At 38.4% G+C, this 16,816-nt stretch overlaps 1 protein-coding gene across 5 annotated transcripts in view; it reads right to left on the reverse strand.

The window, feature by feature from the left end:
- TGFBR3 (transforming growth factor beta receptor 3) overlaps positions 1–16,816 on the reverse strand; it is a 165,752-nt gene that overhangs the window by 78,412 nt on the left and 70,524 nt on the right. For all 5 annotated transcript variants that reach the window (XM_087960597.1, XM_087960599.1, XM_087960600.1 and 2 more), the window contains exon 3: positions 4,740–4,921. In XM_087960597.1, coding sequence (XP_087816723.1) covers positions 4,740–4,921 — 182 coding nt within the window. The remainder of the gene's footprint in view (positions 1–4,739; positions 4,922–16,816) is intronic.

The following is a 16,816-nucleotide window of genomic DNA, read 5'->3' on the forward strand; positions in this document are numbered from 1 at the left end:
ATGTCCCAGATTCTCTTTTACTACTGATTTGGCTTTCTCCGGGGTTAATTGACCTAAGTGTTCAGCAGATGGGCCAAGATTGCACAATTCTTTTATGCAGATATATTATACGGTGCTCGTGAGATTGGTAGCTGTCTGAAAACAGCAGAGGCATCAATGTCTGTAGGGTCAAATGTAACTCTAAATCCTGAGATTGGAATCCTAATACTTATTAGCTTCAAACATTAAAACTGCATTAGGAATGCATTTTGGGGCACCCAAGTCCTAAGGAAATGCAACCTGAATGGCTTCAAAATGCCTTAGGCTTGTATATGGGCCAAGTTGAATTCCAAATAATGAACAACAAATTGCCACAAAGGGAGGAAAACAACCAACAACCAACACCAGGGGAAAGTGTGTCTGAAATACCTTATCTGTTAACTTTTTAACTTAGATTTATTACTTTTAACTAGTAATTGTAACCTTGTTCTTAAACTGGTTTTAATTGTGCTTTAAATAACATTTTTATATAATGATATGATGTTGTTTGTTAAACTATGCAGAGTCACCTAGGTGAGATGGAAAGTGTGAATTAGAGAGAAATAAGTGGAGAGAGAGGGAGGAGAGGGAGGGAGAGAGAGCGAGAGAGAGTTTTTGTTTTGTCGCCAATAACTTACTGAATTGTCTTTAAAAAATAACCAGTCTTGGTGTACTTTCCTTTAATTCCTTACAGACAGTTTTGGACTCAAGCTCTATTTGAGAAACCAAAGCAGAAAATGTGTCCAAGTAGAGGATAAGAAGAAGAAATAAACTTCAGTCCTCATGTTGCTCCACAGGAAACACCCATTTGATAAACACGGGTTCATAATTTGGGAACACTTTATCAAGTGCCATCAGAGTTTGACAAATCCTCTGCAAAGTTTGTCTTGCTCCCTTCTCATACCAATTATAGCATTTCACAAATGTCTCGAATAGATAAATAGCTGGATTTATTTAATCTTAAGAAACTGAATTTTCTCCAGATAAACATTATCGCAAATATCAAAAGCTTCAACATGTTTATCTCCCTGGGAATTTTTATGCCTTCAAATGAAAATCTTTCAAATCTTGAGACAGGAGAGGCAGTCTCTATTGCAGTCTGCCATGCTTTTAGCTATTATAAACAGAAGCCACTCAAACCATCTGCCTTGTTTCTCTGTGCAGCATTGCCGGCTTCTGTCCTAAAAGAAAATCTTATTTATTCAACAAGAAGAATGTCACATTCTGGCATAAGTTGCCTTTTCAATGGCTGTTGTTTTCAACTCGTTATTTGCTTTTAGCTGATTTGTGTGCTGTTGAATAAGCAGGCTCCAAGTTTTGAGGGCCTTCCTGAGTAAACTATTTTTGTTGCTGTTCTACACAACCAGTAGTACAATTTGCATCCTACACAGGTGTCAGCTACTGGACAGGCCCCCAAAGCGTGGATGCTGATGAACTATCAGTTTGCCCCAAGTAATCAAACAGGCCGTGCTGGGGAAGCGTTACAAGGGCAGGAGACTAAGCTAGTGGTCTGTTCTAATCAGCACATGGTTGCCGCCATTTTATTCTCTGCAATATTACCACAGCACATCAAGAGACAAATCTGATAGTGATTTGACAGTATTTTAGTCAGTTTCCTCTCTTCATCTATAACAGGGGTGTCAAACTGGCAGCCTCCTACATTCTGAGGATGCATGACTTATGATATCCTCACTCTTTCAGGGAAGTCTGAAAATTATGGGAGCCATATGAGCAGAAATACAAATGGCATACATAACATAGTTTTCTTTAATTCTGTCCATTACATTTTTAATCCCTTCCCCAACTGTAATGAAGTTCAAAGCGTTTATACTGAATTGCACTGTCTATGGAAATTAAGGAAGATTTAAAGGGTATAACAGAGGAAGAAATATGAAGAACAATTTTTAAAAAATCAGTTCTAAACTCTGTGAACTTTGATGAGCTATTAAAAAAGTTAGCCACAATTAGAATTTGTAATAATTGACTGATTCAAAGACTGAAGGAGCTAGGTAATATTTTAAAAAGATGAGAAGCAGTCACTTATGTAACTGAGTTGCACAATAAAATTAAGAAATAGGTATGTATTTAGGTAGGTAGGTAGGTAGGTAGGTAGGTAGGTAGGTAGGTAGGTAGGTAGGTAGGTAGCCTTTAATATTTTTATCAATAACTCCAAATGGCAAACATATCCAACACACTTTCTTCCTATATCAAACATAGCTACAGAAATAAATGATTCCACCTGTGGCTTTTTTTAGTTTGCAGTTATGGATTTACTTATCTGGGAATGAATGAACTCAGAGAGATTTTATTTCCCCCCCGGGTAGATATGTGTAGCTTTGCACTATTATATCTTAAATAACCTAAATTTCAATATTGTTTTTCAAAGCACAATTTCAAAATGAAGGAAAACAGGCAATGTTTAACGGAAGCACAAGCTGCCGTCTCAATAGTCTGGCAGCATGTTTCTGATGCATTGCAAATGCCTGAAATTCAACCCCTTTTCACAACATTTGAATGAACACTTCTTGATAATAATCTAAAATGCGGACATAAAAAAAATCTTTACTGACTTCATTAGAAGGCTTGGTGCTTGGAAGAAGTTGTGATTACATGTGAGAGGCTAGTTTTCTTCATGTTCTAAGAAGATATCAGAAAGTGTAGATATTACATGTTATATATATATGAGAATTAGGAAAACAGAAGAATGTTTAATGCATGGAGACTGTGAAGGATTTGCTGGAAGAAAACAATTGTGCCATCTCTTAGCATATAAGACATGTACATTTAGCAGAAACGTAATGGGTTAAAGTTTAGTTTAACGTGTAATGGGTTAAGTTTAAGGAACCAAACAAGAACTAATGTAACCTGCAATATGGAACCTGCAATGTGGAATCTAATTTTAAAAAAACCTTTAATATTTTCGATAAGGACGTGGAAAACTGGCTTGTCTTACTTTTCCATGTTAGTCAGGGTACAAATCAAAAATAAAAATAAAAAGTGCTATTTATCCTCCAAGATGCTGGAAGCATTGTATAGTCAACATATAAATCCTGACCTTTGCCGGATGCATGTATCACGAGGGACAAAGTAAGACTGTTCTCGGTACAAATTGAAGGGGACTACAAAACGTGGGCTTTTTTTGTGTAGAAGCAAAAATAAATAAAAAGGTTAATGATAACCTTTGCTCTGCTTTGTTTCCAGGCTTCTGGAACATCAGGGAAAAGCTGGTTTAAACTTGTTTATACTCTTACAATTTCCCCTGTTGTCATGAAGTCTTTTCCTTACTTCCTGCTCGTTTTCTCAGGGGCCATCGTGAAAGGTACAGGAACCCAGTTTTTTATAAAGAAGCAGGAAGCAAAGGAAAAACTGAAGGCATGGAATGTGCCATAAAACATTGTCAGAAAGACAGGAAGGATGGATTACTTGGGAAGCTTTCAGAGACCTATCTTAGATAATGATTCTGAAATATAGTAGCTGCCTCAGATCAGATAACAGAGCTGAGCATTCATAATCTGTGCCACAATAGTGGAAAAAAAAGAGGACTTACTATACTAGACTCAGATTTGCTTCAAAATTCAAAATATTTAGAGAGGAACTAGGTCGGGTTTCCATGACACAGTAACCTCTACATAGGTTAAATTCGAACTTTGCAGCATTCCAGGAGATCAGCAAGATCAGGAAAGGCTTGGTTTTCTACAATGCAAATCACTACAATTCCCACAGATCTGGTCTGCATCTCAGCCCATCCTAAAGATCTGTGGTGACAAATGTTTCTGTGAGAGTGCAGTCCTGCAAGCAACATCTATTACTTCTGGATGGGGATTAGGCAGGCCGAATGTTTCATACCAAAAATTCAATTCAAAACAGATTTCCTGGAAAGCACATTGGCTTGGAAGCAGTGGACCTATTGCGCAGTTCATTGACTGACATGGTTGCTAGTCATAATTCTAAAGAATTACTCTCTCCTTCCTTCTTCCCCATATTCCTATTCATTCCTATTATCTATATGATAATGCCAGCATAAATTAAATCTTTGTACCTTGCTATTTCCTCAGCCATATACTAATAGCAATAGCATTTAGAGTATGATACTACCCCACAGGTTGAGAATTCAATCCTAGGTAGCAGATGTTTCTCTATCTAGTGCACACAAAAATCTGCTGCGAACACACAAAAATCTGCTGCAAACTCCATGTATGTTATCAGGAAGAGAATCCAGCCAGTAAACATTCAGCTACATCTAGTTCCCCTGACTCTACCCCATTAAAAAAAGGGAAGTGCTTTACAGCACTCTCTGAGCAAGTTACAGTGTAAGCATTGTATTCATATTGTCCACAACAATCTGGGTCCTCATTTTACCAACCTCGGAAGGATGGAAGGATGAATCAACTTTATGCCAGGCTCAAACTCTAGATTGTTGGCAGAGTTACGCTGCAGTTCTGCACTTTAACCATTGCGCCACCAGGGCTCCTACTATAACACGATAATAGTTGTGTTGTCTTCTTAGGCAAAGTTGTTTGAAGCCTCCCCTCTCCAAAGTAAAGCAACCTTATCAATCTAGTCCACTAAAGTTGGGCTCCAGCTTATAACTCAAAATTATGAACCAAACCAATAAAATGCTGTGCTGGATTATGAGAGTTGAAGTCCAAGACAGTTAGAAGACAACATATTGAGAAGATAGTGATATTTAAGGCCAAGATGCAGAATGATTTCCTCCATACCTCTCTTTCATGGTGACCAGAATCTTCTGCATTCCTAACATTGAGGATGTGAACTTCTTGTGGCAATCCAGCAGTTCCTTTGCTTGCACAGCCAGATAAGACAGTAAAACTTTCTAGCAAGGCTTGGACTGGATGTGAACTGTTGACCTGAGACAATAGACAGCCACTTCTAGGCACAGGACCTGTAGAATAAATAGAAAGGAAGATTAACTTGAGGTAAAAGGCTGTAGCAAACCTAAATCAGAGCAAAGTCTAAGTTATTTCACCAGCTGCTTGGTCTAACCTTCTGCTATCACACGAATTATATAAAGTGCCAAGTTAATAGCATACCAATTGCAAATGGAATGAAAGGGATTAAGATGGTTATAAGAGGAAATGCTATGCATACTTCTTATTCACTGAAATTTATTGAAGGGTTCAGTGCCCTGTTTTCTGCCTAAGGATGTAATCATACCTATCTTATCTTGAGAACATGAACTGTTGAAAGCAATGAAACCAAACTTCAAATAAGCCAGTTTAGGACTAGGATATAACCCAAAGTGCCTTCTTCGAAGTAAAACTATGGTATTCATCTATCTTAATTTTTCTTCAAGAAGTAAACATCAAAGTGAAAATCTGTGGAATTATACCCCAGCCCTAAACTGATGAAGAGTGTATGACTGGAATTTATATAGGATTATAGACTCAGACTCACTTGTGTTACTTTGGACTGTGTCCAAATCTTATAACTATAGCCTTCTACAATGTGTTCTTCCAAGGTAGCTAATTAGTCACTCAATTATTCCTGGAAACAAACCAGCAACTATGGAGTTCCTACAGTCCTAGTGTTACATGGCAATAACAGGTTATCCCTGTTAGTATACTGGGTATTGCATTATGCAACAGTTGTAGATGCTGGATAGTCTTCAAAGGCAATCCTCTGTAGCCAGATGCTAGGTGACAAGGGTTTGAATGACTGTAGCCAATGTCTATTGTTAAATAAATGGCCACGGTGCACCATTCGAAGCACAAGTACCATACTAACATAATAAAGTAATATTCAAAAACATGCTGCACTTAGGATAGACAGGCAAAACGAAGATGTTTAAGGAGAATACCGTAAAGGAAAAACAAGTGTCCTTACTATATGTTCACTGCACTTTTTTTTTATGTTGCATTCACCTGAAATGCAACTATTACTAATGTGAGTTGGCTGAACTCTGATAGGATTGACCATGACTGAATACACATTTATTGGATCTAAAACCAATTATCTTACCTAATAATTACGCTCTTTAGCTCAAGAAAGTGTGTGTCCTTCCAAATAACGCTCCCCCCCCCCCAAAAAAAGCATAGTCTTGCACTGTTTTTTAAGGCACTATATTAGGAGATGGAAAGCTGAAGGGCACAAAAGAATTTTACACATTGAATACATCTGTAGGAAGCTAAAAACTAAGCAAATGTTTACAGAAAATGGCCCTGGCTTGTCCAACCTATATAGAAACCCAGACTGCATTGCAAAACTTGTTGAAGAAATGCCATGGCTTTAGCTTTTCCTTTCACACATTCTAATTCCAATTTGGAATTCATTCAGTATAGCTGACCATATTAATTTTAAACAGTAACTTTGGACTTTTCTCTTCAGAAAAATCTACTTATATCCCGAGTACTGGAGACTGTTATCTATAGAGATCCTATTCCATTTATTGCTTCTAATAGGAAGTTGTGCTTTGACATTTCTCAACTTTCCAAACCATCTACAAGGCACCAGAATAAAGTCACATAGTTTTAAGAGACAGGCAATAGTTAATTTCTTCGTCCATTGTTTGGACAGCAGCTAGTTTTTCTATACCTTTCTATGGTTGAGGAATTTACAGAGGTTAATTATTACTGCATTCTTTAATGCAACCACATACTTTGAAGGCACATTGATTCTTTCTCATGTTTTTACACATTGCCATGGGCACTATTCTCAGAAATGGCCTTTTCAAAATCTCACGCATCAAGAAATATGAAAATGAACCAGTTTCTCCTAGATTTATATGCAGATGACAGGAATGAATTTTCACTACAAATCCTATGCTCCACCAATGAGCAAAGACACCCTCTTGCTACAATAAATGGTTACAAACTGCCTTACTCAGCTTGGTATGTATTTATCCTTTCATTGAAGACATTTTTTCCCCTCAAATGTCACTTAGCTCAACCAAGAGATAAAATTGATTAAAAAAACCTTAAAGTCTCCATTGGTAGGATTTATCCCCAGGGGTGAGCTTCAAAAATTTTAGCAACAGGTTCTCTGCCCGGTTGCTGGGTGGACATGGCCTAGTCAGCCTCCTGCACCACAGCAAGAGGCGGCGTTTTGGCCCTGCCCAGGCTCCGGAGGCTTTCCTCAAGCTTCCGGGAGGGCGAAAACAACCTCCCTGGGCTCCGGAAGCTTTCTGGAAGCTGGAAATGGGCCCATTTCCGGCCTTCCCGAGCTTCCAAGAGGCCTGTTTTTCACCCTCCCTGAGCCTCTGCACGTGCCCTGCGCTTACCTGCATCCAAAACAGGCCATATGGGGACTCCTGGGAGGAGAGGAGTGGGATGGGTGGGGCCAGCCAGGAGTGGGATTTGGGGGTTCTCTGAACTGCACCAAATCTTAGCTGGGGGCTCTCCTGAACCCCTGTGAACCCCCCATCAGCCCACCCCTGTTTATCCTGCATCTCAAAGGCGCATTCCTTCATTTCTCCATCATAATGGCCTGACTTGCAAGCATCTGGACTCAACTGTGGCTTGTCCAACATGCATCTGAACGGAACAAAAATAAAATAGGCACTTTATGCCCAATACTGTAGTTATGGATAAGGACTCTGGGGGCCTTCTTTGCAGCAGTCCCTAGGGCAAAAACCCTCTGAGTCCTTAGAGCAAAGGTCATTTTTGGAGTCCATTCTGCTTGCCACACTCCATCTTAATAACAAATGGTTCAGGGTGTTATTAAAAAAACAGGACAAGATTCCTAGTAAGCTCAAAGGGAGAATGTTAAGATGTTGCAAATGACGAAGATGTTGGAAGGGCAAGTTTTCTCAAGCAACTGGGGTCATAAGGCCGAGGGAAAGATACTCTTCTCCTATATAGTCCAAAAAATGCACTGAAAAAAAAACTTTCTCCCATAGATATGAATGGCTGTCATTCATTCTCTTGCCAAGTCTAGATTATAATATATTTTTTTCTGTTTTTAAAAGCACTTGGCTAGCCTGTTGTTTGATTATTGGTCTCCTGGTTACACTGACCTCTCTTTTTCTTCTTAAAATTCCACTATTTACAGCACAATTGTACTGATGACTTTTCAGAGTTCATTTTCTAATAAGTACACAAAGAAGTCAGCCATAATGGGACATGATTTTCATTTATTTGTAATAATTGTTTTATTTTTTATTTTTTGCGTCCTCTACCATAAGCCCACCACCACAGTACTCTCTTGGGAATGGAAAATTATGATTTAAATCTTCCAACTAAGTTCCAGGAGGGTGAAGAAGATGAACTATCTGGAAGAGGGACCAACTATATTACTTGCTCTCAGTAAAAACAGGACTTTATGTGCCCTTTGGAGTGCGTAAGAAATTATATTGGCAGAACTCAGAGACACACTGTGCTCATATTTCGCTGTGACATCAGCAAGGCCTATTTCCTGGTTCTCTGCTTTTTGAAGATGGAGTTTTATTTGTCTGGCAATGTATTTTCTGTGACCTTCTTCTTCCTGAGAAATCTGCCTGATGTCAGTTTTTGTCATTGCAGCACTAGAGAAATACTTTTGGCTGTACTTAAATACTTTTTTTCAAACAATCCCATGATTGTGATCTTAATGTTTTCTATAAGACACTACAAATGTATCTTCATTTTATCTGCTGGCATCCTTTTTAAAAAAAGCACCTAAACCTTTGTTATTTTCTTTTATTATTGCATTCTATGATGATCATTTTATCTGAAGGTTAACAGAGAAAAAGTAACTGGAATAAATCTAGTTTCTTAATTAATTTAGAGGAAATTCCCTCTATATTTGAACTCAAAACAAAGCATGCATAATTTTGTCCAAATCGACAGTAATCCATTGTTAATGTCTTTCTTGTACCAGATGTATTTCTGGTATTTTGGGAGGGGAAGGAGGTTGGATTGGGCAAAAAAAAAAAAAGTTGCAGATACACACAAGCATATTTTAAACAATAGGAGTTAAAGGAAGGGAAATACTTTTGAAAGAGAAGCCTATCTGATTGGTTGTACAGTGGTACCTCAGTACTCAACTGCTTTGAACCTCATCGAATTTGGAACTCAACTCATTTTGACGAGAAAATTTTGTCCTGGTACTTAGCCACCTTTGGTAAACTGGCAGGATTCATTTTTTTCTCGCCATGTAGATGTAGATGTCTGAACTACACTGTGATGTTTCCCTGTGTCATATAATATATGTGGGTATATGCATAACTTTTTATTTATTTATTTATTTTGTCGTGCTTATGTAGTGTACATTGGTGGTGGTGACCCTGAGAGCTGTATGCAACGAAATTTCATTTTAAGGTATGCCGATTAGTGTACAAAGTGACAATAAAGTTATTCTAAGTCTAAATGATAGCTCTTGCCCTGTGTACATCTCCTGAGGTCATTTTGTGTATTTTTGGCCTTTTTTCTCATCAAAACAGGTGAAGTTTTTATTTTATTTAATCTAACTGCTTATTAATCTTTAAGTTTATTTCTCATGTAATGATATGCAACCTTATCTTTTTACATATTGCCTTAAAAATGTGCATTATCCTTGGTTTGGGAACACATTAAATTTATTTACATTATTCCTCATAGGAAAAATTTGTTTGGTATTCATCATTTTTGGTACCCATCGCACCTCATCATTTTAGTACTCACCATGTCTCCCGGAACCAATTAACAATAAATACCAAGGTACCACTATATTATCCCACACCATTTTTACCCAGGATCTTCCACATCAACTATCAATATTAATATCAATTAAGTTAGTTTTAAATTTTAAAATATAACAAGGAGAAGACTAACACAGTTATGAAATGGGAGAGGGTGATGAGTTAAAGACTCTTCCCCTTGTCACTGCATTACAGTTGAAAATCACTATCCTCTATTAGATGAGGTTCACATTTTATAGGCAGAAGCCATAGGTGAGTCATTACTAAGTTATGCTACTCATGAATGGCTCTAACTGCAGGAGCAGGAATTGTATCTTCCAAACTAAACTATACTTTGTTTTTCACTTTCTACTGAAGTTATTTTTGTTACACTTTTTTTTCCACTTATCCCTCTGGAATTGCCATAGTCTTGGTTATCTATAAATGTTTGTGTGAGTCTGTGCCAGGGAAAGAAAAACAGTGGCCTTCCCAGCAGTTGTTGAGCAACAACACATAGGAAACTGACCCACAACAGCCCAGATTGTACGTTATGTTAAAAATGGAAGTTTTACCACACTAGTCGGATACAGGTTTTCTATTTCTGAAATCTAGACCATGAGTTTGGTACATCAATTATTTGGTGGATTGGTTCAGCACAGCTGACTGAACGCCCTAATTGTTCTTACAAGTTTACGTTTGTGAAAGCCAATGCTATATAATTGCAGGCTGACCACCTAGGACTATGGTCTATGACTCATCTTCCCCAACTAACTGAATCCAGAATCAGAATAAATTCTGATATAGCAGCTTCCTTGTCCGTGCCAAACCCTGTACCAACTGCTATGCAGAGCAGGCCAATATTTAACTTGAAGACCACATTCTCGTCTTTTTCCCCCCATAAACCATGCATAGCCACTGACATCTGCTTCTACATATACAAACCAATTCACCATTCATAAAAATCCCCCCTTGATGTTGATTACACATAATCGTTTCTCTTATTTCCTTGCCGAACAAAATGTGTATTTGTGGGTCAAAGAACTGAAATTTCCACTTCCTTGATATTTATCCATCCATTTCAATGTGGTGAGAGGACTTTCTCTGGCTGTCCTCAAGAATGCTGAAAAAGCTCAGCTCTAATGTTAAAAACAACAACAATCTTCCTGGCAACTTCAGTTCAAGGGGAGTAAAAGTCAATGGAATGAGAATTAATGAAATAAGCATCTTGTTCTTCCTCACTTTTATATGTTAATTAATGTAACCAATTCAAGCTGGACATGGGGACACCAGGGTGTATCAAAAGAAAGAATCCACCTTTAACAATTAAACAACTAAACTGAAGGTTCTATTGGTTAATCATTACATTTTCCTTTTCCATACCTCAATTTTTAATTCTAATATATATTCCAAATCAATTAGCTACATTCAGTCAACAAATGGAACATTCATTTATTTAATCAAATTAACATGACCTCACGGAAAGTGATTCTGGATGGTTTATAGAAATCCAATAAACTATTAAAATAAATAAAACAATCATTACCTAAAACCATTATGTAATAATTAAAAGAGCATTACAAAGTATAAAAGCAGAACACAAAATAAATCTAGAAAAAAAAAAACAGTCTCCTTATTTTTAATGTTCTTCATTCTTTGGTTATAAATTGGTCACTTTCTAGACAAATTAGAATTACATCTCTTGAAAATTTCCAGGTTTTCACTTGGAATTCTGGCCCTTGTTGTCCCAAAACATTCAGCAGCCACCAGACTATGGATGTCTGGAATTATGATATAATATAAACATAGGGAATTAAAGGCTTTCCACAATAGCTGCTGTTAAAACAAACAAACCAACAAACTGGAAAAAGAAATCATTTTATTATTTCCCAGAAACAACTCAAATTTATTTCCTCTCCAAAGTTGTGTGATCCTAAACAAAACACCAACCTCTCAGACTCACATCTAGAATTTATTCAATATCATTTCAGCACCTTGATTTCCCATATCACTAGTCCCCTAATGTTTACTGTGTGCCAAGCTGCAATAAAATTATGAAGTTGTTGAGAAAAGGAGGACTTTTGAAGCCTTGAGGCTTCCTTTATCATTCTAATGTTTGACAATCTAATATACTTCAGTTCCATAGAGAAAATTATTTGGGGCTATCAACTGAAAAAGCATGACCGAATCCCACAAACTGCACGAATAGGCACCACTACTTCCAGAGCATGCTTCCCCTCCTAGATTTGCATCCTCCCCAAACTAAAATCAGAAATGTCAAAGCTACTTCAAACCTTTCCCCAGAATGTGGTTCAGTCTAGTCGAGGGAAGAATACCAGGGAGAAATGCTATTGCTCTTATTTAGAATTACTTTTCAGTCCCAACTACACATGGAAAGGAACAGGAAGAAAAAGGACACAGAGAAATTCTGGGAGACGATCCATTTTTTAATTTTTTCCTAGTCTGCCATATCTCTAGCCCACCCAAAGCCAAATATTTATAAAAGATCTCTGTTGGATTGAGTGATATGATTTATGCAATTCTTTTGTGATTAAGTAGCTATTTATATCACTGTTTTTGAACACCTGTTGCAGTACTGGGTTGGTTGGGGTTTTTTTTAGTTGTGATATCCACATACACTTCATATGAGCCACGGTGGCACAGTGGTTAAAGTGCAGTACTGCAGGCTACTTCTGCTGCCTGCCGACTGCCTGCACTTTAGCTGTTCGAGTCTCACCAGGCTCCAGGCTGATTCAGCCTACCATTCTTCCGAGGGGAGTAAAATGAGACCCAGATTGTTGGGGGCAATATGCTGACTCTGTAAACCACTTAGAGAGGGCTGTAAAGCATTGTAAAGCAGTACATAAGTCAAAGTGCTATTGCTATTGCTATATACATACTGTTGTGGTTAGCTGGCAGCAGGTGCAGATGGCTGAGGAGAGCGAGGACTCAGATGAGGGGCCAGGACCATTAGGGAATGAACTGCTGCCTTCAGAGATTGTGGGGGCTGGCAGCAGCGATGAGGAGGTTCCCAAGGAGCCTGTGCCAAGTGCACATGCGCACAAGGCTGCTCGCAGGAAAGAGCAGCTGCAGCAGTACGGGTAATTCAGGAGTAAGGCTGCAAGGTAATGACCCCTCCTTCAAGAAGATAAAAGCCAGTGGTGAATCGGACGTTCTTTGCAAGAAGCAAATAAGTTTTGAAACCCGAGCCTCATGGACATTGCAGTATCTTAGTTGGTATTTGAAGACTCTTGTGTTGTAAAATATTTCTAGGTAACTTTATCTGTTATTCTTGGCAGCCTTGCACAGTTTTGGCGAGGCTCGTGCTTATCAAAGTTAATTAGTTTGCAGCAGCCTTTTAACCGGGGATTCATAAGAATCATTAAAAGGTTTCTGTTCCCTTTGGTTCGTGTTTGTGTTATTGGAAAAGGGTTTGGGTCAGAACACATACACACAAACATATTAAAAGGGACTAAAACTGAATGCAAATGGTCCCTCTGTCGAATCATGAGTGACTCTAGGGGGTGGTGCTTATCTCCATTTCTTAGCTGAGGGAGCCAGCATTGTCCACTTCTGTGGTCATGTGGCCAGCATGATTATTCACCGAGGCACATGGAACTGTTATCTTCCCACCAAAGTGGGACCTATTTATCTACTCACATTTGCATGCTCTGGGTTGGCAGCAGCTGGGGCAAGTAATGGGAGCTCACACTGTCATACAGCACTCGGATCTCAAACCTGGGCTGTCAGCTCTCCAGCTGACAAGCTCAGCATCTTTAATTATTAAGCAATCGTGCCCCCCCACTCCAATAAAACTAAAAGTAAGAAATAAACTGTCTTCAAATCCCTCTTCAACCCTACTCAGGGAAAACTAACTCCAGGGCTCTCTAGTTATTAGATCACAAGGCACTATCTATATAAAGTGACAAATTCAAACAGTACCCTTATTTCAAGTACTTTTAGTAGTACATTTCTGTCCAAATGTGACATAGCTTCATGATAAGAAAAACAACCTACTAAAATTAATGGCATTGGGATTTTCCTGTTTTCTTGTTGTTTCATTAAATATATTAAACACATTGTGGAACTCAGCCCAGAAAAAGTGGCTTGCATTAGGACAATAACTGCAAGAGTTTCAGCATCAGGAATTATTACTTCCAAAATATTTGCATGAACAGAAGCATCTGAGGAAAAATAAGCACAGACAAGATGAGAAATAATGATTGATTAAAAGGAACAAAGGCTCTGAAAAGGTTGGAGATAGTCCCGTACAGAAGACCAACAGGGTGAGTTTATCCTCAAGATCAAATACAATTGGGATCAATCAGATTTTCTTGCCTATTGGCTTTCCTGATGTCTTTGACTGCAATTTCAGTCTTCCCAACTCATATCCTAATTGAGAGAAGAAGTTGTAATTTGCCCATGTGAAGACAGAACTGATGATCTATTCTACACTGTTAATGATTTCATTTATTCTAAGTTCTTCCAATAAGATAAAGGTTTTGAAACGAAGGAAAGCTTAATATGGAAAGTTATGCTTGATGTTTCTTTGATAAAAAGAGAGAGGGATGTGAGTTAGGCAGGCACCCAACTTTCAATTCCTCAAAACACTCTAGCAGCCTAGAATTCATCTGCAACCTGTCACAGGGAGATTTACTTCTTGCAAATATTAGGTAGCCAAGAACATCATTTTCCATAGAGACCTTTTATTTCACCAGAAAGATTCAGAGAGAAGCATCCCTGTGAACCATTTTGAGAGAAATATATGGCCTGTTATAAAAATGGACCAAATTTGTTAGTTGAAAGCAATTTCTGGCAATCTTCCCCTTGACCAAAGAAGCAGATTTGTAGTACTACAATATGAGCTGAGATAAAGTATAATTTAAATGAAAATGCCAAAAGGATTTTTTTCTTAACAGGGGAGTAAGCTACACATGAAGAAGTGCTCATTATTAGGCAGTAAACTATTTCAAACAGAACTATAGAGTGAAAGATTCTTCTGATTAAAAAAGAATACATGCTGTCAATTTGAGAATATCAAGACTGAGAAAGTGAGTGCCTTCCAGATGTTTGAGATTTTAACCCATCCAACTAATCAGAGACATTTGGGGTTCTAATCCCCAATACCATATTGCCTATCCCCACAGAATATTAACCACTGCAATTATACAATACTATAAATGACTAGTAGTAGCTACTCGTTCTATGCGTCATTGCTCAAAAGTAAGGTGTATTAAGTTCTTAAGAATTTACTCCTAACTTTATGATCAACAGGCTGCAATCTTGGCTATGAACTTTAAACATGTAACCCAAAGAGAAAAAAATATCAATGCCTTAATTCCACATCTGCTTTTGTGTAGCCCATGTGACACAACCCAAGATACAACATCTGCAGCAAGTAAACAAAATAAACAAAGGAATATTTGAGAGCAAGCAGATGTTGCAAGCAACCTGCCAAGGCACTATTCTGATTTGCGCTGTTTATTGTATTTCCGCTGACTTATGAAAAGGCTGCGGAGTCTCAGGTTCCATTATACTATTAGACTAAAACAGCTACATTTCTCTTAAGAGCACCGTGAAGTGGAAGATCTTTTTTGCTGCCCCATCACTCCTTGCCTTTAAGAAAGCAACAAATACCATCCCCCCCCCCCAGCTCCTTGCAGTCAGATGTTTCTCCTGGCTTTTTACAAGTGTTTTCACTTGTAAATGATAGTGCTGATGTGCTTTTATTGGGTTTTTTTTTTTTTTTTGTTAACAAATGTTATTCCTGTTTGCTTTAAATGCCTGTAAGGCATTTTACCATCTTTTTTATACTCAAATGAAGTGAAAGCATAACTGCGCTTGTGATGGCAACAGATAGCATGGCATAAAGCAGGGGTCTGCAACCTGTGGCTCTGGAGCCACATGTGGCTCTTTCAGCCCTCTGTTGCAGCTCCCTGTTGGCTGATCCCACCAATGGCTGGTCCCTCCCCTTCCCATCAATCCTCGCCTGGCCTGAGAAGAGTGATGGTGGAAGGGGGGGTGGAGATTCGCTCCATATTCCAGAGCAGGAGGTAACTGGGTGGGAGTGAGTGACGTGGAGTTGGCCACACCCACCCAGTCACACTGGTTGTTAAATTATTGGCTCCCAGCGTTTTCTTTTCTGTGGGAAACGGGTCCAAACGACTCTTTGAATGTTTAAAGTTGCAGACCCTTGGCATAGAGCTATCTCTGGAAGGGGGCAATTAAAATATCCAGCCTTGGTTTCAGGGGAGGGGAGAGGAGTTGAGTGGGTAAGTTTAAAAAGCAAAACACATAAATTAAATCTTTGGGATTTAGCAACTATTGTTCCTTGTATCTGTGTAAAAAAGTGAAACCTTTTACTTTTAAGAAAACTAATTTGCATATTAAAAATCAGATGACATATTAGGTAAAGAAGTTCCTTCAAATTAAGCAGCACTCTAAAACCGTTACATTAGGGCTGAATGAATACCCGAAGGGCATTAACACTTTGCCTAAGGGGAGGCACTTCTGAGAAATTAAGTTATTCCAGACTTGGAGGTCCCTTCCCCCATGCACTAATAGGCAGAATTATATAATCCTCCCTGATTTCTATCCAAATCACTTGTTAATTGGAGCAGCAAGCAGATGTGTTCTTGCTAGTTTATGGATAGCTTTTTCTGATTTTGCCCTACTTTCAACTTTATCAGCCCCACACAATTTCCTTATCTTTTGCTTTCCTCCTGACATGTATCTGAAGCCAACAGCCATGACCTGTGCATTTCATATTTTTGCAAATGGAAGGCTTTAGATTACTCTGCAATGCCGCATCTATTTATCCTTAAGTATTTTTTTTTAGTATTTATTTGATTTGTCAATCGCTTACAAGATACAGGTATAAGAATAAACATAGTTTTGAATACATGAGATAGATACTTATAAGAAAAATAAAAAACAATAGGACAGGGACCGTCGGCACGATTGGTGCGCTTATGCACGCCCCTTATAGGCCTCTTAGGAAGGGGGTGAGGTCAATAGGAGACAGTCTAAGGTTAAAGTTTTTGGGGTTTGGGGAAGAAACCACAGAGTCAGGTAGAGTATTCTAGACATTGACCACTCTGTTGCTGAAATCGTATTTCCTGCAATCAAGTTTGGTGCGGTTAACTTTGAGTTTGTATCTATTGTGTGCTCTTGTATTGTTATGATTGAAGCTGAAGTATTCATTTGCAG

The sequence above is a fragment of the Notechis scutatus genome, chromosome 3 (genome assembly GCF_049901735.1).
Source record: "Notechis scutatus isolate UNSWTSFEM ecotype Mainland chromosome 3, rNotScu1.2, whole genome shotgun sequence".
Lineage (NCBI taxonomy): Eukaryota > Metazoa > Chordata > Lepidosauria > Squamata > Elapidae > Notechis > Notechis scutatus.